Genomic DNA, 23,255 nt, shown 5'->3' with positions numbered 1-23,255 from the left:
TCATCTACGCAGAACTATTAGACAACAAAGGAGAATTAAAATTGGTCCAGGATTTGAAAATACAAGGAATTGCAATGGAATGGTGGCCTTATTTACAGATTATAACAAGGTTTAAAAAAGACTGTGAACAATATGGCATATATGATAAACAATTGGAAATAGACAAATTATTGCAAGAAACGGGAGAAAAATGATTACCAAAATATACAACTTTTTCTTAAGATATAAAACGGAAGAAGAGACTGTAAAAGAGACCATGATAACCTGGGCCAAAAATTTTGGACATAGTATAAAATTAGAGGATTGGGACAAATTGTGGGAAAGAAACTATCAACTTATGATGGCAGTAGCCTATAAGGAGAATTTATATAAAATGTTCTACCAATGGCACTTACCACCAGATTGGGCAAGATGTATCCAAACTTATCTTCAGAAAGTTGGAAATGTAGACATAAATCTGGAACATTTTATATGTGGTGGACATGACCCCATGCTAGGAAATATTGGCTTAAAATTAAGGATTGATTGGAAGGAATCACGGAACAGAGGATAGCATTGAAACCAGAATTATATTTATTAGGTATACTAATGGATAAGAAATGTCAATATAACATTACACATACTAACCACTGCTAGGATCACTTTTATGCAAAATTGGAAACAAAAAACTACCCCCTCCCCAGATGAGATGGTAATTAGAAAGATACTCGAATGTGCTGAAATGGACAGGATGACCATGGAGTTAAAAGAAAGAGAAGAGTCAGACTATTATAAATTTTGGAGTAGACTGTACAAGTGGCTAGAGAATAGAAGACAAAATAAGAAATAATTTTTTTGAAAACTATTGATTATACTATGAAGAAAAATGTATATATGTAAAATTTGATTATATGAAGTTTGAAGTTTGAAGTTTAATTTTATTTATAGGCTGCCCAATCCCGGAGGACTCCGGGCGGCTTGCAGAAAAAGAAATAAAATAAAATAAAATAAAAAATAAAAATAAACAAGTTAAAAAAACAGCACCAATACATTCACTTCAGTCGGGGCTGGACCTCAGCAATGAGGTCAACAGCCCCAGGCCTGCCGGAATAGCCAGGTCTTGAGAGCTTTTCTGAAGGCCATGAGAGTGGGCGAGGTCCGGATTTCTGGGGGTAGTTCGTTCCAAAGAGTCGGGGCAGCCACAGAGAAGGCTCTCCTCCGGGGAGCCGCCAGCCGACATAGTCTGGCTGACGGCATCTGGAGGAGGCCCACCCCGTGGGATCTTACCGGCCGTTGGGAGGAGTGTGGCAGGAGGCGGTCTCGCAGGTATGCTGGTCCTAAGCCATGAAGGGCTTTAAAGGTAATAACCAACACCTTGAATTGTGTCGGGAGACCAATGGGTAACCAGTGCAGCTCGAGGAGGATAGGTGTAACATGAGTGTACCTAGGTGCACCCAATATCGCTCACACGGCTGCATTCTGGACTAGTTGCAGTCTCCAAATGCTTTTCAAGGGTAGCCCCATGTAGAGCGCGTTGCAGTAATCCAGGCTTATGGTGACTAGGGCGTGAGTGACAGTCTGGAGTGCCCCCCGATCCAAGTAGGGCCGCAATTGATGCACCAGGCGAACCTGGGCAAAGGCTCCCCTGGTCACAGCCGACAGATGGTGTTCCAGTGTCAGCTGTGAATCCAGGAGGACCCCCAAATTACGTGCCCTCTCTGAGGGGTGTAAGTTTTTGCCCCCCAGGATCAAGGACTATCTGGGCTGTCCTTCGGGGGGAACATCCATAGCCACTCAGTCTTGTCAGGATTAAGCACGAGTTTGTTTACCCCCATCCAGATCCTAACAGCCTCCAGGCACCGGCACATCACGTCAGCCGCTACACTGAACTGGCACGGGGCAGAGAGATATAATTGTGTATCATCAGCATACTGATGATACTTAACCCTGTGCTGTTGAGTGATTTCATCCAGCGGCTTCATGTAGATGTTAAATAGGAGGGGGGACAGAACCGAACCCTGCAGCACCCCACATTTAAAGGGCCTAGGGGTCGACCTCTGTCGCCCGACCAACACCGACTGCGACCTGTCAGAGAGGTAAGAGGAGAACCACCGTAGCACGGTGCCTCCCACTCCCACCTCCATAATATAACTATACTGTTATATTATAACATAATTATGATGTTATCACTACAACTGTTAAAATTATGAGAGGGCAAAAATTGAGTCATAAACTACAAAAGCAGTATATACATGCTGATACGGGAAGCTGTAAAAGTATATTATATTGTTATGTTGTTCGTGTTTTTATCTGTTTTGAATTTGTTTTTGTATGTTTTTGTTCTTTTTATACTTGAAAATGTTTAATAAAACTATTTCTTAAAAATGATATTTATTTATATTTATCTGATAACTGAAAACTGTAAAAAAAGATAGAAAATCCCCTCCCTCTTTCCCTCATTTCTTTCTTCCCTTCTTCTTATCTTCCTATCTTCTTCCTTCCTTCCTCTAGGACCCATCAAAAACATCTTTCTAGCAAATAAGATCCATAGTATGCCACTTTTTGTACTAATGATACCTCACACTGCACAGTAGCGTCCAAAGGCAACATTGCTTCCCCAGTTACCATGGTCTGAAATGTACCCTATAGAAAGAAGGAGAACATTGTCTCAGGCTCAATGGATTCAATATATCCATATATTCAGATATTGAAGCGAGACTCCTCCATAGGCATTGGCTTCCTGGGTCTATGAACAAACTTCAGCAATTTTGTCTGATAGATGCAGAGGTGGGTTGCTGCCAGTTTTACCATGGGCTCACAACCTGTGCACATGTGCACATTCAATGTAAATTGTTCTTCGCGCATGAGCAGAACAATTTACAGTGAACTGAGCACGCACAGTCACTAAAAACCAAAATGGTGATGGCCCAGCAGGGGTGAGGGAACCGGTTCAGGGGCGTGGCAAACCTAGGGTTGCTGCCAGTTATGCGACTCACGCCTGAATACCACTACCGGTTCGGCTGAACCGGGAGCAACCCACATCTGGATAGATGCTAACATAATCAAGGGATGTGTGCACAACTCAGCAAGTCTGAGCTATAATTCTCTCCATTTATCTCTTGCTGTTTAAATATCCTTCAATATAAATATATAGTTAATTGTTTATGGATTGTTTAATGTCTACTCCTTAAGAGACCAATTGAATTTATAATGATATTGAAAGGGAACTTCTGAAAGGTCCTCATATTTGTACTCATTGTAGTTCCATGGTCATTAAAATTCGGATACTTCATAATCAGAGCACAATCATTGGTTTATTTATCATATTTTAAAACCACCTATATCTTTCACAGAGGATTCTCAATAAAACAGAGGGTATCAATAAAATATTTAAATATTGTAAACAGTATATGAAAATGGAAAGCAGCAAGGGAGAAACATGTTAAGGGGCCTTTTTGTGAACTTTATCAACTTCTGATTCAGACTGAATCTTAACATCTATCAGTGACATAAAAAAAGTCATGAAACCTGCAATCCTATGCTATGATGAAGGAGCAGACCCAGATTACATATGGTCACAGTATGTGCCAATTCAGAGGAACAGGAAGAAGAAAATTTGAATTTCAATTGTTCAGGATGTACAATTGTGAGCACTAAGAAATTATATATAACATTTCATTCCAATTAGCCAAAATATTCTACAGAAGTATTCTTCTTATTAGCAATTTTCTTAAATGGAATCAAATGTCAGCATTACAAGTATCATGTAGAATTAAATCAGAGTCCAAGGCAAAACTTTCCTTAAAGTTCCAATTTAATAAAGCAGACATCTTAGCACATTGCTATGGAATCCCAATTCTGGAAATTACATCAGAATCCCATCCAGTTAAAAGTTCATGATCTTGTCCCCACACCCACAATCCAACACATGGTCCAATCTTCTTCTTCTACGCTAGCACCTATGCCCAACTGCTTCCAGTCAGGTGCAAAGATGCGGAGACAAAAGATGACCTTGAGCTTCTAGAAAGGAATTTTTTTTATTTTGAAAACAACACATTCTACCCCTTGCTATTGCCCCCCCCCTTAATGAGAGTGTGGCAGGCCAAAGATTCTTAAAGGAACCGCTGCAGGCCTGACATCAAAGCTATTGCCACTTGATAGGCTTTTTGATGATGGTGGTGAAGCTATGTTCAGACTAATGTACTGATTCCAGGTTCTAGAAACTTCAGCATCTAATGTACTCTGAGTTTTGTGTTGGACTAAGGGGAAGGTTGCACTGAATCAATAAGGAAGCAAATTAAATAATCACAATTTTTGTTATAGATTTTTCCTAATTATGAAACTCTGTATATGATTTTTCCTCTTGAACATTTTCAGGGATATTTGACAGAGGATTGGGTTGAGATGATGATAACGTGAAGCTATGTTGAGATTTATAGTACTGATTCCAGGTTCAACAAACTCCAGCATGCAATGAACCCTGCATTTTTTGTTGGAGTGTGTGTGTGTGTGGGAGGGAGAATAGCACTGAATCGGTGAGAAAATTGAATGTTCTTTGCAGAGTTATTTCTTTATTAATTGCCCCTTTGTATTCAAATCAGGTCTCAAAATAATGATGTAGCATTTGGGGGAAAATATGCAACCTACTAATCCAGCTGCAGAAGCCAAAATGGAGAAAATCTCCACAGCCACCATATATCTGCCCTTCGTACTCAGGTAGGTAGGAATGAAAGACAACCAAACACTGCAAAAGACCAACATGCTAAAGGTAATAAATTTGGCTTCATTAAAGCTGTCAGGTAACTTCCTTGCTAGGAAGGCTACTGAGAAGCTGACAACAGTCAAGAATCCCAGAAAACTAAGGACAATATAAAACATAGTGGTTGAACCTTCATTACATTCTAGGACAATTTCTCCAGTGATGGAGTGCATGTCAGATTCTGGAAAAGGGGGAGAAATTGCCAACCACACTACACAGATCATGAGTTGAGTCAAAGAACAAGAAAGGACAATAGGGATAGCCATCCTTTTCCCCACCCATTTCTGCATTTTGGAGCCTGGCTTTGTGGCCATGAAAGCAAGTACAACTATGGTTGTTTTACCCAAAATGCAAGAAAGGGCTATGCAGAAAATGATACCAAAAGCAGTTTGTCGCATGAGACATTTAGTGTGATCCGGTTGTCCAATGAAAAGGAAAGTGCAAAGGAAGGAGAGCAGAAGAGCAATGAGAAGGGTGTAAGTGAGGTTCCTGTTGTTGGCTTTGACAATGGGGGTGTCCTGCTTTTTAATGAAGATTCCCAGCACCACAATGGTGATGACAGAAAAGAAAATACTAACAGTGGTCAAGATGACTCCCAGTGGTTCATTGTAAGACAAGAAGGTTCTTTTTTTTAGAATGCAAAGAGTTTGAATCTTATTTGCATATTGATCGTCTGGACATCGGAAGCAATCAACTGCATCTGGAAAAGAAAAATTGATGGCCAATTCCAAGAAATAGTCATGAAGCAGAACTGAATGTTAATTAAGGGGGTTTATCTATTCCTAATTGAGCAATGCCGGTTTGCATTTAGTTCCTGACTATAAATGTGCCAGATGTTAAGAAATTTACATATTACTTGGCAGTAATTCTGCTATTATAAAATCATTGAATGGAAGCTATTTGAAGTTTAAATATTAGCATTTTGAACCATGCATAAGAAGACTGAATAGTCTTACACAGGACCACTCTTACCCATCTGGTTTGAAATTTTCCCTTTTGCACATGGAAGGCAATCATAACAGCAAAATGGCTTCCCTTCCATTTTCATCTTCCTGTATCCTGGATAGCAATTGTCACTGCATACAGAAAGAGGCTGAACCTATCAAGAAGTGAAAGCAGGATTTATTACAAGGCATGCATTTTATTTCATAAAATTCTACATCAGTATGGATTTTACTTTTAAATAATAAGTGTTGGATGTTCCAAAATCTCCTGCATTTAGATAAATTATAGTAAATTATAGGTAATGAGAGCTAGAATCAAAAGTGAAGGCGGATACCCTAAGAATTGGAGAGGTGAAGATAGCATCATTTGGCCAGGCAAAAATCAAGATCCAGAAGAGGCAAAATATAATCAAATAGCCCAAGCTTGTAAAGGTGAAGTGAGGAAAGCTAAGGCTTACTATGAAGAAAGGCTTGTGACAAAAGTAAAAAATAGAAAAATAGCAATAGCAATAGCAATAGCAGTAGACTTATATACCGCTTCATAGGGCTTTCAGCCCTCTCTAAGCGGTTTACAGAGAGTCAGCATATTGCCCCCAACAATCTGGGTCCTCATTTTACCCACCTCGGAAGGATGGAAGGCTGAGTCAACCCTGAGCCGGTGAGATTTGAACCGCTGAACTGCTGATCTAGCAGTAGCCTGCAGTGCTGCATTTAACCACTGCGCCACCTTGGCTCTAATAAATAAATAAAGCTTCGACATGTTAAAAACAAGAAAAAAGTCAAGGAAACAATTGATCCATTGCTTTGAGAAAATGGCAAGAATGTGACAAGTAACAGGGAGAAAGCATAATTACTTAACTCATTTTTTGCATCTGTCTTTACACAAAGGGGAAAAAACAGTCCAACCTATCAAAAAAAAGCACCACAAAAAACAGATTAGGAACACAAGTTAAAATAGGGAAGAAAATGGGAAGTGAACATCTGTCTACCCTAGATGAGTTCAAGTCACAAGGAAAGGATAGATTATACCCCAAGGTTCTGAAGGAACTGGCAGACGAGATCTCAGAACCACTGAACTATATCTTTCAAAGATCCTGGAGCACCAGGGAACTGCCAGAGGACTGAAAAAGAACTGATGTGGCTTCCATTTCCCAAAAAGGAAAAAAATAGAACCATGAAAATATAGATCTATCAGCCTGACCTCAATACAAGGGAAGATTCTGGAAAAGATAATCAAACAATGAACCAGCAAACACCTAGAAGCAAATACTGTAATAACCAAAAGCCAACATGGGTTTGTCAAAAACAGATCATGCCAGACTAATCTTATTGCATTATTTGACAAACTGACAAAATTAGTGCACCAGAGGAATACTGATGATATAATTTACTTGGACTTCAGTAAGGCATTTGATAAAGTAGACCATAACCTACTATTAGATAAAGCAGAAAAATGTGGGTTAGACAGCATCACCACCAGATGGATTTATAACTTGCAATATGTAGTTCTCAATGAAACCACAACTATATGGAGGGAAGTATGCAGTGTAGTACCCCAAAGCTCTGTTTTAGGCCCAGTACTCTTCAACATCTTCATCAATGACTTGAATGAGGGGATTGTGCTGCCTCAGCAGTATATAGCTAGTGTAGGAATTCAGAACTGTCTCCTTTAAGAAACTACCTCATGGGAAATGTAAGCAGAGACTGCTTTATGGGAAATGTAGTTTCATGACATGTGATCACATCTCTGTTTCTGATTGGCCACTGGGCATTCTGCCCACGTGCAAAGTTTATAGCCAGTCAGTTTAAATGCTTTTGTGAACCAGAATAGTAGTGTTTGTATCTCTGTTCAGCATGGGAGTGAAATCATCATTTTTTACACCACATGATGGGACAGATTATGGAGAGTCAGAAGTATTTTAACACTGAACTGTAAGTTTTGCTGTTAAGAATGCCTGATAATAAACTTGATCTGAATAAGATTTCTAAACTTGGAGTTAACTGCATGCCCAGGGCAAGCCTACAACGCCCGAGGTAGAACAGTAAAAAGATGGTGATGTTTTTGCTCCCCTCGAGTAAAAAGGGATGTTGAAGCTGAATCCCAAACTCTGTTTGCATTTTAACTGAGAACAGCTGCCAGGATTCCCCCCCCCCCCCTCTTGGAGCAAAGCGAAACATCCCATTTCAGTGAGAAAGGCTGATTAACTCTCCTGAGATGAAGGACTTTGTTGTGATTAAGAGAATGTGCTAAAAGGAGGGGGAAGAGTTGCATGAAAAAAACAGCCTCCACAACCTGGCCAGCTCAATCTACTCTGAAAAGCCTGTTTTTGTTTATGGAAGAATGCTCACAGGCTGTTACTATTGTCTATGAATTATTGGGAAAAGGCACAACCCCTTCAGGAGGTACCAAGCTAGCAAGGTCCAAGACGGGTTCCGAGTCCGGGTAAAGACCCTTAGTCTCAGTTATAGTATCTATCAGCCTCTGTTTTGCTGCTTGTTTTTCGGCTGCCATTGAAACGGGAGAGAGGGCATGGTATTTGGGAGTGGGAAATATACTGTACAGGAGGACTGTTAATTGGGAGTTGTTCCCACCATCTATTGCGCATGTGGCAAGGAGGGGAATTTCCCACCAAGGCCAACTGTCCGGCATACCTGATGATGATTTTTGAAGATGTCTCCCACCTGACAGCTGTGGAGATATGGGATTGGACTATGGACTGGGGTTACCAAGGGGAGGGGAATGGGTCATGTATTGATATCAAATGCTTCACACGCTTTTGCTCAGATCCAGCTTTGCTTAGCTTCTATTTACTTATAATCAGTAAAAGTACTCTTAATTCTGCAAAATGGAGTTGAGTGGTTTCTTTCTTGGTTATTAAGTGAAGCAGCCTTCACAGTATCACAGTATCTTCTCTAGCCATGGCCGAAGGGTCAGACACACCGAACCCCATGCCTGAATCCAACACAGACTCAGTATTGGTCATTTAAGAGCCAAGGTGGCGCAGTGGTTAAATGCAGCACTGCAGGCTACTGCTAGATCAGCAGGTCAGCGGTTCAAATCCCACCGGCTCAGGGTTGACTCAGCCTTCCATCCTTCCGAGGTGGGTAAAATGAGGACCCAGATTGTTGGGGGCAATATGCTGACTCTCTGTAAACCGCTTAGAGAGGCCTGAAAGGCCTATGAAGCGGTATATAAGTCTACTGCTATTGCTATTGCTACTGCTATCCAAAGCTCAGTATTGGTTGTCCAAACCTCAGAATTGGATGTCCAACTCTCAGAAAAGGCAGAGGCACCTCAGATAGCCCAGGACCTAAGGCAGCATAGGAAGCCTATGCAGATTAAGCGGTCAAACCTCTTGGAGGAATGGGAAAAGCTTTATCAAAAACATGATGGTCGCTGGAAGAAGTTGCAGCATCTCTGCAACAAAGTCAAAGATGATCTACCCCCAAACACCTCCATTCATTGGACGAGGACATGGATGAAATCTTTGCGCAATGGATATTTTATGGAAGCTGCCTCAACTACACCCAGTCACAACTAAATGACAATGAAGAACTCAAGAAAGAGATGCTGTGCCTTCAGATGTTAAACAAAGAATGTAAAAAGCAGTTTCAATGTGGCAAAGACTTTATCCAAACCAGTCTGAAGAGGGAGACTGCCCCAGAGAAGAAGGCCAAATCCAAAGTGTCTCATTGTTCGTATGCAACTTCTCAGCTGTCACATGCAATGTTCTCCCACATCTCCAAAACAGCTTCATCCCTTTACTTTACTCCAAGCCAACCCAATCTCGAGTGGGCACCAGCGTCTCACAGCAATCTTCCCATCCTAGCCAAATGTCATGGGCATCTAGAGCTGAGGGTCTAGCTGCCCGAGCTGCAGAAGAATGAGTCAAAGCTATGGCGATCATGGCAACTCTCGATGTAGCAAAAAGGGTGCAATTGCGAAAGGAAGAGATGGCAAAAGCTCAGGCCAGCCTTGAGTTTCTTCAGCTCAAACAGGAGGATGTAGAAAGGACAGCACGGGCCAAAGCTGTACAGACAGAGGCTGACCGAGCCTCCCTCAACTTCAGTCCTAGGAAGCTGGAAAAGGATAACCCATACAAGCATGTTGAGGCCTATGTGGATGACCTGAACTCACCATAACAGGAACAAGGAGGAGAATCTCAACCACCAGAATGACAAGCTAGTGAGATGGCTGACATTGTACATTCTGGATCACGAGATTCCTTCCTTGGAATTAGAAAACTTACTCTGACAAACCAAGAAACATGGGGTGATCAGGATAGTCCATCAGCAATACAATCTTCAGCAATCTTCAGCAAAACCAGCAATCTTCAGCAGGCAGTAGCCATGATTCATAGCCTCAATGTGGAGGTGAAGGAATCCTTGCTAGACCTTCAAAGTGATTTGAGCATGGACTTACAGCCCAAAGAATGGAGTCTACACCCAGACTCTGAGTCGCCACAAAGGATAACTCCTAACCCTCATCCGGCCAAGGATCCTCAGTATGATACCAAAGTCAACCCAGAAGCGGCTGCAAGTGTCAATTGCACATCAGTATGTGGTGACTCACCATCCCCTTGCTCATACCAATCTGCTTAGTGAAAGTCTACCTCGATGGGTGCCTAGAAGAAGCCGGGAAGATGCCTGAAATAGCAGATGTGCAAAGCTATAGCATATCAGTCAGTTCAGCACTCGACAGCCTCATCAACGTCCGAAGTGAAGAAACACACTTCAGGACATCAATGCACACTGGGTCCCAGTGCACGGCATGGAGGAAAGTTGATAGACTGCATAAAATTGTTGGATGGGAATATACAGTTCTCACTGCCACCATTGCTAGAATGGGATGACCCACCAGATGATCGCAGTCAGATTGTGACACCAGAGTCAGCAAGCACCTCACCTCACCTGAAGCACATGGCTAATCACTTTCCTGCTCTAGATCCCAAAGACAAAATCCTTCTCTTGCCGAGAGCAGACACCTCCGATTCTTTCAACCCTCAAGAAGTGGTCAAGAACCCAAGGGGCTTGCCATTCACAGTCAAAACAGAACTTGGAAGGGCCATCTTTGGGATGGTTTGTGTCAATCAGCCACAGATCCCAACCCAGGCAAATGTCTTCACGACCTCCACTCTCAGTAATGGGATAACATCCCACTCGAGACCGTGTCAAAAACACTTCGTGACTTCGACAAACAACTCTGATTTAGCAGCAACAGTGTTCCAGACCAGCAAAGAAGACAATGACTTGGCCTTGTCGATAGAGGACAAAGAATTTCTGAAGCTCATGGACAAGGAATTTCAACAGGATGCTACCAAGAATTGGATGACTCCACTACCCTTCCGCATACCCAGGCAATGGCAGACACGCAGAACTTGCCCCACCTCTGAGAAACGATGAGGAATGCTGGTACCTGCCATCCTTTGGATGTACCACCCACAAAAGCCAGGCCAGATTCGAGTAGTCTTCAATGCCAGTGTGCAATTCTAAGGCCTCTCTTTGAACAAGGTCCTTCTCACAGGACCTGGCCTCACCAACAGTCTGCTCAGCATGCTCATTCACTTCAGAAAGGAATCCATAGCCATCATGGCCAACATCTAGCAGATGTTCTACTCATTCCTTGTCAGAGAAGACCATCAAAACTACCTATGTTTCATGTTTTCCAGTGTCAAACAGCACAACCAACATAAGCAAGAATTGGAGATGTGGTGTGCCTCCCTGAGTTGCAGTGCACGTATATTCCCATCTCACCTGTCGCCACAACAGAGGAAATAGCAGCTGTAGGATACATCAGGGTCTACGGTGGGGAGAACGACATTCACTTCAGTTTCATCATGGAAAAGGCAAAACTAGCACCACAACCATTCCCGAGAACAAGCTCGCTTCAAACGCTTCTCCAGACCAAGACCTCTCGTGTTGGGCTTAGCAGTGATCGTCCTCACCACACTCATGGCAGATGTTACAACTATCATCAATGCTCGACCTTTGGTTCCAGAGCCTTCGGAACCCAACTGTCTTCTCCCTAGACACCTTTCTGACCCAGAAGACAGGTGACTGGCCAACACCAGCAGGGAACTTTGTTCCCAAAGACATGCATTGGAACTCATGGCCTAAGGGACTTGTGCACCAAGTCCTACCCAGTAATGATGGACCAGGTGGATGTTCAAGTTGCGAAGCCGCTGGAGTCAGGCTGCGACCAGCAGACTTTCACCAAGAAGTTCTACACCAGAACAATCACCGACCTAGTACTGCTGCTATGGAAGACTGAACTAGAAGATTGAACCTCAAGCCTTGCATGCTTTGTGTTTACATCATTGTTTGCACTGTTTGATGCTATGCCTTTGTGTAACTCAGTCAATTAGTTAGTTAAGTTTGGACGTTTGATGGTATGCCTCTGTTTATCTTAGTTAATTAGATAGTCAAGTTTGCATTGTTTTATGCCATGCCTTTATTTGCCTGTAGTTAAAAGTTAGTTGATAGTGGAATTTATAATTCCAGGTGCAGAGCTGCCCCAGAAGTATATAGTCCAACAAGTAGGTCTTGTATAGATTAAATTGAATATCAGTACAGATATAGCGTGCATTGTTTTATCATCGCTCAAACTATTTCAGGGCCAAGGAAGTGAAGCAGTAGCAATATATAATATTGATCAGGTAACAATATATAATCTTGGGTATAATCACTGGGGCCACTTATTTAGTCTTCCAAGGTTTCATCTCGTGCCAGGGCCTCAGGGAACTTGTATCTGCTGTAATGTGTATTGATCAAGTTTCAGATTTATGCATATAAAGGTAAAGGTAAAGGTTCCCCTCAAACATATGTGCTAGACGTTCCTGACTCTAGGGGACTGTGTTCATCTCCGTTTCAAAGCTGAAGAGCCAGCACTGTCTGAAGACATATCCGGGTCATGTGGCTAGCATGACTAAACAGTGAAGGGGCACAGAACGCTGTTACCTTCTAACTAAAGGTGGTTCCTATTTTTCTATTTGCATTTTTACATGCTTTCGAACTGCTAGGTTGGCAGAAGCTGGGGCAAATACCATGTTCCCTGAAAATAAGAAGGGTCTTATATTCTTTTGACCCCCAAAATATTTTTTTTTATACATTTTATTTATTTCATTTTCATTTTCATTTTATACAATCACTTATATACTGTGCGTAACAAAAAAACAAAAAAAAGGAAAAAATCCACCATAAAAAAAAAAAACCCAACATGACACTTCAATCCCCCATACACCCTTTCTTCTCCCCCTCCAACTTTCATTTCTCCCCTCCAGCATTCCCCTCTTCTACTTCCCTTCCCCCTCAGACATCTCCCCCTCCCTCCATCTCACCCTCCTTACATTCCCCTCTCGCTCCCTCTTTACTTCTCCCTCTTCTTTCCCTCTTCTCCTCACTTTGGTGTATCCCTACAATTAATCTATTCAGTTTATTTTTTAGAAAATAAAAGAGAAAAAGAAAAAAAAGGAAAACGAGCCGCAGTATACAAGTGAATTCTTATTGTTCTAAGAATTGAAACTGTAATTCCACCCTCCCCCCTCCCCCCTATAATCCCCCCTCCCTAACCCCCTTACGGCTTCCCAGGTCCCATACCCGGCATAGTTCTTTAACAAGCACTTGAGTATAATAAAGCCAGCTAACTTTAAAGTTAAAAAAAATAAAAGAAAAACAAAAAAAAAGGGAATAGTAAAAAATAGAAAAGAAAAAAACACACACACAAAAAAAGAAAAAAGAAAAACAAGAAAGATCAATAAACCCACTACATTAACACAGCTTCCCATCATCTGTAAATCTTAAACAATGTAGCTCATTCCAAATTTTGGTTATTTTACTACTTGCAGGGTTTCAAACTGTATTAGAGCCAGGTAAGTTAATCAATTAGGATTCCCCAACTAAAAGTCTCATTGCTTTATCTATCTATTCAGACCTTTAATTTATCTCTTTTTTATCCGAATATCCAAACCTTTCTATAAAACCATTAGACTCAAGTACTTCTTTCATTTTTCATTTCCAACACCTCCCATTCTATCCTTACCCACATCCACATGTAAATTTTTTACCTTCCACCCTGCCTTTATCCATATCCACATATATATATATATATTATCCGCGTCCATTGCTCCTCACATATTTACTCCACCTTCCTGGAGACTCTCTGACTTATCTTTCTTAACCTTATATTGATTGGGTCTTATTATCGGGGGGCTTATTGTTTTGGGGTTGCCAGGTGACTGTTCTCTTGCGAGCGGGTGCCTGAAGAGACAGGCACAGCCTCAGGGGCAAAAGGCTGTGCTGTGTTGTGCTGTTGCAGCAGTGCAACATACCAGCCATGAGGTGATCATGCTCACGAGCAGCCACCTGGCAACCCCCCTTACCAGCTGGGCAGAGTGTCACTCACAGACCCAGTGATATCTCAAAGGCGCTAAGCCACGTGTGCTCTGCACTCCACCCGCAGCTCCCATGGTTTGATGCATTCAGGATACCCTTAGGTCAGTACATGGCGCTCTGCCCGCTCCGAGCATAACCTATTCTCCAGCTTCCAAACTCTGGAAATCCGCAGCTGAGTCTTTCATCAGCAGCTGCTCTGGGAGTACACTCTATGGTTGTGGCCTGGCTGAGGCAGAGCGTACTCCAAGAGCGTACAACCATAGAGTGTATTCCCAGAGTGGCAACTTCAGGAAGACTTGGCATCCTACCTCCGTGCTTTGGAAGCCACAGAAAAAGCCATGTGGTGGCGGCACCAGCAGCGGAGATGCCCTGGCTCTGCAGGGAGAGTTAGGCAAGGGCATCGTGAGGCTGGGAGGTACGCGAGCGGGGAGCGGAAAAGCCGCTCATGCAACCCCCCTCTCCAGCCATGCAGAGCCCCATTCACTGACCAAGGGGCATTCCAAAGGCACCAATCCATGGGAGCTGGATGGCGGCGAACAGGTGCTCATGTGGCTTGGCTAGGTCAGTGAATGGTACTGTGCCTGGCTGGAAAGGGGGATTGCCGGGCGGCTCCTCATGAGCATGGTCACCTCATGGCTGCTGTGTAGTGCTGCTGCAATAGCTCAATACAGCTGTTCGACCCTGAGGCTGTGCCTGGCTCTTTGGGAGCCTGCTTGCAAGAGAACAACCGCCCAGCAACCCCCCTCTCCAGTTGGGCACAGCACCGCTCACTGACCTAATGGTATCCCAAAAGTGCCAAGCAACGTGAGCCTTTGCCCCCCACCCCATTTCTACGGCTTGGCGCCTTCGGGATATCACTAGGTCAGTGAGTGGCACTCTGCCTGGCTGGAGGGGGAGTTGTCCAGGAGGCTTATTTTCAGGGGAAGGCTTACATTTTTGCTCACCTGAAAAATGTGGCATGGTCTTATTATCAGGACATGTATTTTCAGGGAAACATGGTAATGGGAGCTCATTCTATTATGCGGCACTAGGGATTCAACCGCCGAACTGCTGACCTTTCTGATCGACAAGCTCAGCGTCTTAGCCACTGAGCCACCATGTTCCCTGTAGAAGACATTAACATTAGAAAAAAACCAACAGCAACTTTATAAAGAAGAAGAAGGATTGGGGGATATTTCAGTTGCTATTGTGATATGTCAATCAGTTCAAATGACTGAATTATTTCCAATAGTTTGGAAATAAGGACTCTGAGGATGAGCAAGAAAGAAAAATTTACAGTCAGTAGTTGTAAATGATTTTCAGAGAACTAAAAAAAGGTTAAAAGAAGAACAAGTCAATCTCCTGGATCTGATAGAGATGGTTTCCCAGATACAATAATTAGCAAAATCAGGATAGACTATTCAAGGAATGGGAAGACTAGAGAAGAAATACTATGTTTGACAAGGCTGAAGAAGAATGGGAAGACAACGGATTAGCTGAAAGGAAGAGATCAAAGCAATTTGATGAGCTATTATATCAGAATGAGCATATATCCATATAGTGATTGTTGTTTCAACAATAATAACATTCAATAAACATGACTACTCCTTTAAAATTAAAATAACTAAAAATAGCATGGAATCTGGAAATATTTGAATCAAATCAGTGCCACTGTTTGTTAATTAGTTATGGATTTTCCAAAAATACTCTGTTGCACCATATGCAATAGTCATTAAACTCAGCTAACCTTCAATTCCTAGCAAGAATAGACAGCAAGAATATTGAATTAAGTTATTTTTAAAATTGAAATCTATATTGCTGAAGGGAGAGAATATGCACAGATTGAAATCTGAGCAGGAAATACCTGGTTAAACAATGCAGGCCAGATGATGTCCTGTGTAGAAATGACAACTAGTTTTTCCAGAGAATTTGTTGGGTTGATCTTTCCAACTTTGACTTTAACAAAGCTCTTGTTTGGGAAGGTGACCCAGTTGATAATGTCAAATCCAGTGTTCAAGTCTCCATTTTCATTAAAGGAGATTTCCTGTCCTGCAGTGTTATTAAAAGAGATGGTTCTCAAATAATGATGGAGCTAAACAGAAGCAATGGCAGAAAAGTAATGGGAAGGAAGGAAGGAAGGAAGGAAGGAAGGAAGGAAGGAAGGAAGGAAGGATAGCAGTGTAATTAAGTTGTAGATCATCCATTTAATATAACTGGACACATCAATATAATTTTATTCCTCCAACCCTCATCCTGGTTTCTTCTCTACCAGAGATGTTTGAAGGTCTGACAACCACACAGATTCTGCAGCATCTAAACCCTTTCCTCCACATTGTTATAGGTTTGTTATCTATTCACAATTGCAAAAGTTTTTAAATCTTGGAAAGATGAGGAAAATGGAGTGATAGGACACTTAAAATCATTACTCCAGTGTTCTCATTGGCCATACCCTTTGTTCTGAAGCTCACTGAATTACAGAGAGAACTGCAATGGGAAATGTTCATTCACCTTGACTATATGTCAGAATGGTCAAACAATTAGCAACTTCAAATCTCAACCCAAAAAAGCTTACACATTGGCAAAAAAAAAATCAGAACACAAAATACAAGCTGGGTGGACACAACCCTTACTCTGTCAAGGACCTTGGAGTTCTCATATCTAATGATCTAAGTGCCAGACCCCACTGTAATAATGTTGCCAAAAAGGCATTAAGAATTGTTAACCTAATCTTGCATAGCTTCTTCTCTGGTAACACTGTCCTGCTAACCAGAGCATTTGCTACACCAATTCTCAAATACAGCTCATCTGTCTGGAACACACACTGCATATCGGTCATTAATACAATTGAGTAAGTCCAGAGATATTTCACAAGAAGAGTCCTCCACTCCACTGCTCGCAACACAATACCTTATGACACCAGACTTGAAATTTTGGGCTAAGACAACTTAGAACCATGTCACCTTTGGTCTGACCTAAGCCTAGTACATAAAAGTATCTGCCACAATGTCCTACCTGTCAATGACTACTTTAGCTTCAACCACAACAATACATGACCACACAATAGATACAAACTTAAGGTAAATCGCTCCAAACTCGATTGCAGAAAATACGACTTCAGCAACAGAGTGGTCAACTCCTGGAATGCACTACCTGACTCTGTTGTTACATCTTCAAATAATAAAATAATTAAATAAAATTCTCTTATTACCTGTCATGCTTTATGAATCAGAAACGTTTCTCTCCTGACTTCTCTTGCTCTGTGTTTAAATGTGGGGGAAAGCATGGCTTGTAAAGCATGCACCACAGCATAGACTGCATTATAGATGCTGTAACTCTGCCCAGTGATGGTGGTGTCAAACACAGACATAGGTACATTCTCAAACTTCTCTTCTCCAGTGCACTGCTTTCCAGTTTCTACCAATACCTGAGGAAAGGTACATTCAAAAACCTGTTCCCAAAACACTCTCAGTAAATTGTCTCCCTCTACTGAAGTTGGCTTTATCATCTGAAGAAATTTATTGAATCCAGGGATCTCCTTGGAAGAAACTTCAAAAGTTATAGCACCGTGGAAAGCATCCATATTCAACATTTTGAGAAGGGAAAGTGATGTAAACTCCATTTGAGCTGGCATTATCCAAACTTTATCTTTTCTCTTGACTGGTATGTCTATCATTTCTTCAAAATAGGGTAACAGTGTAACAGTGATAGTGTAGTGGTTTTCACAATATAGGACAATCACGTTGGCAATGCTCTTCATGATAATGATGTATAGTTTACGGAAATCATTAAGTATACTTTCAACATAATTGGTAAATGTTGGCTGGACCATCTCTTCCATGAAGTCAAAGCAGATACCTTTTTTGGAAAACAAAGTAACAACATTTTCTATTAACTGCTCACCATTTTTTTCATGTTGGAAAATCAGTCCAATCCATGTCCACCTTAAAAACAAAAGTAGCTGGATAAGACCTGTAATCTCTTGATCACTATTTGGGAAAAATTGATGATAGAAAACATGTCTCCTGCCATCTTTGGCTGGAGAAGATCCATAAATGAGCTAAACATAGGAGAAAGAGGGAACATTGTTTTCCAAAATGAAATATTCATTCTTATTTTTGAAAATTCTATTCTTCCTTTATTTATTTTTGTTGCAAATATTGAAAAATATCTATTCATGTTCAGAATGAATTTGCAGTTTTTTTATGCAACAGCTGTTACTGTAGTATATGTTCAAAGCAGAGGTGGTATTTAACAGGTTCTGACCAGTTCTGGAGAATCAGTAGTGGAAATTTTCAGTTCAGAGAACTGGTAAATACCACTTCTGGCTGGCCCTGCCCCTATCTATTCTCTGCCTCCTGAGTCCCAGCTGATTGGGAGGAAATCGGGATTTTGCAGTAACTTTCCCCTGGAGTGGGAAGGGAATTGACATTTTACAGTATCCTTCCACTGGAGTGGTGCGAGAATGGAGATTTTACAGTATCCTTCCCCTGCTATGCCCACCAAGCCACGCTCACCAATCCATTCAATGCCCGTCAAGCTACATCCACAGAACAGGTAGTAAAAACTTTTGATTCCCACTCCTGGTTTAAAGGCAGAGACATCAGAAATGCATTAAATCAGGAAATTTTACCGCAGATTTTCAGGTCTAAAGCTTCTAGATCCTGACTAAGAAAGGAAACACATAACTATATTTTCCATAACTATATAACCCATAGTTTTCTCCTCATAGGAAATGTAAGAAATTTGAAGAAATACATGATATCTATAACGTGCAACTAAACAATATAGTTTTGTGAAAAATATGTATGACATCCCTCTTCCAGTTTTACTTAATTTTTATCTCATAATCTTTAAGCATCCTGATATGAATCCATACCAATATGGATGTTTGCATGGATATAATTTGCAATCCAACAAGTACTGAACAGGCACAATCATTTAACCCCTTCCTTTTTAATTGTTTCACATTTTTTGTAATCTGCCTCCCACTACCTATTGTATTCTATCTGAATTTCAGACAAAAAGACACTACAGATGAGAAGTAGAAAATATACAGCTCCCTAGCAACCAACATTGGCAATCAACATATTTCAGTGATCTGAAATACAACTAGTGCTAAATCTTTGGATGCTTTCCTCATTTTCAAATTTTTTGGCAGAATCAAAAATAGTATCTTATGCTTTAAAGTGATTTAATGCTATCTCATTCAAGTTGATACAGAAACCCTGATAAAACATTCTAGTGGATGAAACTTTCTACATGGGATTTAATAATCCATTGATCACTCTAATTTCAGAAGGTGAGGAGAAGAGGATGAAATATATAATAATTATAATAACATTCTTAAAATATCATAACGCTCTGTATTAAGCAAATACAATATTTGCAATGGCTACTACCATTACTAATACTATTATTAATAGTAATACTACAATTGCTAATACTATTATTAGCAAAAAATAGCAAGCATATGTAATAAGTATTATAGTAACTCAACTATTTATCTTTTACTTCAAGTACTTTTCCTAGATTCTTCATGAATTTTATTGTATAGTGAAACAGCTATGTTTGGATGAGCTATAAGTTAACTAAAATAAAATAGTTAACATAAAATAGAGCATTTTATTTGAATTTCTGTGCAAATTTGATTCATTTGTAGCACATCACTACATTATTTTGTTACTTGAGTCATCATGTAAAATTCATGGAGAGGGAGGAAGGAAGGAAGGAAGGAAGGAAGGAAGGAAGGAAGGAAGGAAGGAAGGAAGGAAGGAAGAAAGGAAAGAAGGAATGATATTCTGCAATATAAAGATCAAGGTAACTATTCCTATTACTTCATCAAGTCCATGAATCCTTTTCTTCATTATTAAAGCATGGCAAAAAATTGATAAAATGAATGAATTGATATTTTTATTGAATTTATTAATAAATAAGTCAAGAAATCAAATATATTAATTGATTCAGATTCTTATTGAGGAATACATCTAGAAGGGCACCAAGATATAAATTTCATCTGCAAACTCATAGCTTATCCATTCCTTTTTGTGTTGCCACTATCTTTCCAATTCATAAAATATAATGTAAAAGGGAAAAAAGATTTTTGTTGCTGTTTATTAAAAATAATTTAGTAAAAGTAAAAAGGAGGGCATCCTTTTAGACTTCCAAGATTCTTCATTGTAACCTTACAATAGAAGAATTCAGTATTTTGTTTCCTAGTCTGGGCAATCTTGAAAGGCTTACATCAATCTTGGAATTTGGATAGCATTTGCTCTCCTTTATGTTCAAAAGAATGAAGTTTGTGTGTGGGGATCAATCCTGAGATGCTTTCCCAGATTATACTTCTGGTTTAAGCCTAGGTTGTTTTTTATTAAAGTGCTGAATAATCTGAAGCTCTTCTTCCTGCCTTTCAAGGTTGTCCTTACAGCTTCCTATATTTTGTTCAAGAACAAATCTTCATAGAATTCATCATAGAATTCATCATAGAATTCATCATAGAATAATAGAGTTGGAAGGGACTGTGGAGGTATTCTAGTACAACCCCCTGCTTAGGCTGGAAACCCTACACCACCATAACAAATGGTTATCCAACATCTTCTTTAAAACTTCCAGTGTTGGAATATTCACAACTTCTGGAGGCAAGTGGTTTCATTGATTAATTGTTCTAACTGTCAGGAAATTTCTCCTTAGTTCTACGTTGCTTCTCTCCTTGATTAGTTTCCACCCATTGCTTCTTGTTCTGCCCTCAGGTGCTTTGGAGAATGGGTTGACCCAGTGCCTAGAGTCTATGAGGAGTTGAATGGGGCAAAAAAAAGCTCAGGTTAGATCCTTGCACAATGAATTTGCTGTTTTGCTTGATTCTAATCAGTTTCAATAGAGTCACGCTCACCTGAAGGAACAAATGCCACAAACAGTTAAGGTCCATGGTTGGAGTGCCTTCTGCACAGCTTCAGCTGATGCATCCATTTTTGTGCCTACCGACAGCAGGAAGTCTACCCTCATCAACTCACAGTTAGACTACTGCACTGCACTCTACATGAATCTGCTCTTGAAACCAACCCAAAAACTTCAACTGTGGCATATGCATTTTATTTTAAAAAATATTAGTAGAATTGTTTTGCTTAAGACTGATCTAAGAATGATAAAGCTTTAGAACTATTATAATTCTAGGCATTGGCAGAGATCAGTTGGGTGTAATGAGCTCAATCTGATACTTACAGGGTCTTACCTGAGGCATTTTGTAGACATTCAAGATATTTGCCATGAAGGGAAAGATGGAAGAGTTAGGTCCTACAATAACAGAAACCACCCAGTCCTTGACATCACACTTATAGTTGGGCATGAATCTTCCCTGGGTTGAGAGAAGCTCCATTGAAGCCAGGTTAGTCCATCTTGCCATGAAATAACTATTAGAGATCTGAATACCCAGACTGATGTTGGATAATATATTACTGTGTTCATTTATCTCATTTACAGCAAAAACCAAGGCCAGGATATGTTGATAGTTCTGTAGGAAATATCTGCAATGAGAGATACATTACATTTTTTAAAAAAAACTTCTGAAGAATGTGACATTACACAACCACCAAATATAATAATGGAAAAATATGAAAAATGATCACATAATAAACACGACTTCAGCTACAGAATGGTCAATGCCTGGAATGCACTACCTGACTCTGTTGTTACATTCTCAAACCCCCAAAACATTAACCTTAAACTGTCTACCATGGACCTCACCCCATTCCTAAGAGGTCTGTAAGGGGATATGCATAAGAGCACCAGTGTGCCTACCATCCCTGTCCTACAGTTCCTATTTATTTGTACTCATTTCTTATGAGAAATGAGTATATACTTATACATGCTTATGCTTATATGTTTATATGTTATATTAATATTTATACTTGTTTTCTCAAACATGCTTGACAAACCAAATAAAATAAAAATAAATAAAATAAAGTAACGGAAACATTTTGGAAATATTTTTTCAGTGTGCCTAAAAACATTTTTTGATGAAATGGAAAATGATCTTGTGAAATATAGTTACAGTGCTTCTAAGCAGACTGTTACGATTCTTTTAATTCATTATAAACAATTTTAACTAGGAAATAGATGTTGTCAGCACCTCTCCATTTAATAATTAGGAAAGAAAGACCATGAGACTCCATACGTGGAAAATCAAATGTACTTTTACTAATTAAAAATGGTTAAAGAGCGGTTGCATAGCGAAGTCTGATTAATTAGGCGCGAAAGCAGTTGATATATAGAATAGCCCATTCCACACCCCCAGGCATCATAGACTTAGTCCAATCATAAGTCCTTCAAGTGTCAGGTGTGAGATAACTTCAAAAGGCATCACGAAGATGGAATGTCGGTGCCGTTAGTCCAGGCGGGAAACACCCACGCATGCGTAGTCTGACCATCCAGAGAACTCCAGAACATTCCTCCAGCACATCGAGTAACCCCACCCAAATACCATGCCCTCCCTCCCCGTTTCATGGCAGCTGAAGCAACAGCAAAGCAGAAGCTGACATCCGGCCGTCCCCCGGAAAAAGGCTTTCAGTCCTAAAAAAAACCACAAACAAACAGACGAACAACAAAACACAAAAAGAAACAGGGAGGGGAAAAGAGAAAAATTAAGGCTTGTCAGGATACGCAGCATAAAACTTCCGAAGTAGCCGGGGGGCACGAACATGGGACTTGTCAACCCATTCCGCATGAGAGGGAGGAAAATGCTTCCAAGCCACCAAGTATTGGATGCGATTACGCCGCTTGCGGGAGTCAAGTATTTCACGAACTTCAAAGTGCCGTTCACCATCGATCAGCAAAGGAGCAGGCATGAATTGCATGAAAACTGCAGGGGCCCCCTGCAGGCCAAAAGGCATTACCCGGAATTGGAAACAACCAAGAGGGCAGTTGAAAGCAGTCTTCCACTCATCTCCCTCCTTTATGCGGACCCTATAATAAGCTTCCCTGAGGTCCAATTTAGTGAAAATGCGGCCCTTCCCCAACTGGGCCAACATGTCCTTCATCAATGGAAGTGGGTATACATTTTGGGCCGATATCCCGTTTAAATTTTTAAAATTAACACATAATTGGAGAGAGCCATCTTTCTTTTCACGGAACAGTACAGGGGCAGCAACTTTGGGGCGAGCAGGCTCAATGAATCCCCGTTCCAAATTTTTATCTATGAAGCGCCGCATTTC

General features: G+C 40.7%; 1 protein-coding gene across 1 annotated transcript; it reads right to left on the bottom strand.

Annotated features, from left to right (window-relative positions):
• Positions 1-4,542: 4,542 nt before the first annotated feature.
• On the bottom strand, positions 4,543-21,448 carry LOC116523569 (vomeronasal type-2 receptor 26-like). Its single transcript, XM_032238672.1, has 5 exons — positions 21,278-21,448; positions 17,300-18,109; positions 15,917-16,096; positions 5,711-5,837; positions 4,543-5,438 (listed from the first exon to the last, which is right to left on the bottom strand). Exons 1-5 carry the CDS (start codon positions 21,446-21,448, stop codon positions 4,543-4,545), a joined length of 2,184 nt encoding a protein of 727 aa, XP_032094563.1.
• Positions 21,449-23,255: the final 1,807 nt, after the last annotated feature.

The sequence above is a fragment of the Thamnophis elegans genome, unplaced genomic scaffold (assembly GCF_009769535.1).
Source record: "Thamnophis elegans isolate rThaEle1 unplaced genomic scaffold, rThaEle1.pri scaffold_46_arrow_ctg1, whole genome shotgun sequence".
In the NCBI taxonomy this organism is placed as follows: domain Eukaryota; kingdom Metazoa; phylum Chordata; class Lepidosauria; order Squamata; family Colubridae; genus Thamnophis; species Thamnophis elegans.
Note: the sequence above shows the minus strand (reverse complement) of the source record. Positions and strands in the feature narration are given on the sequence as shown.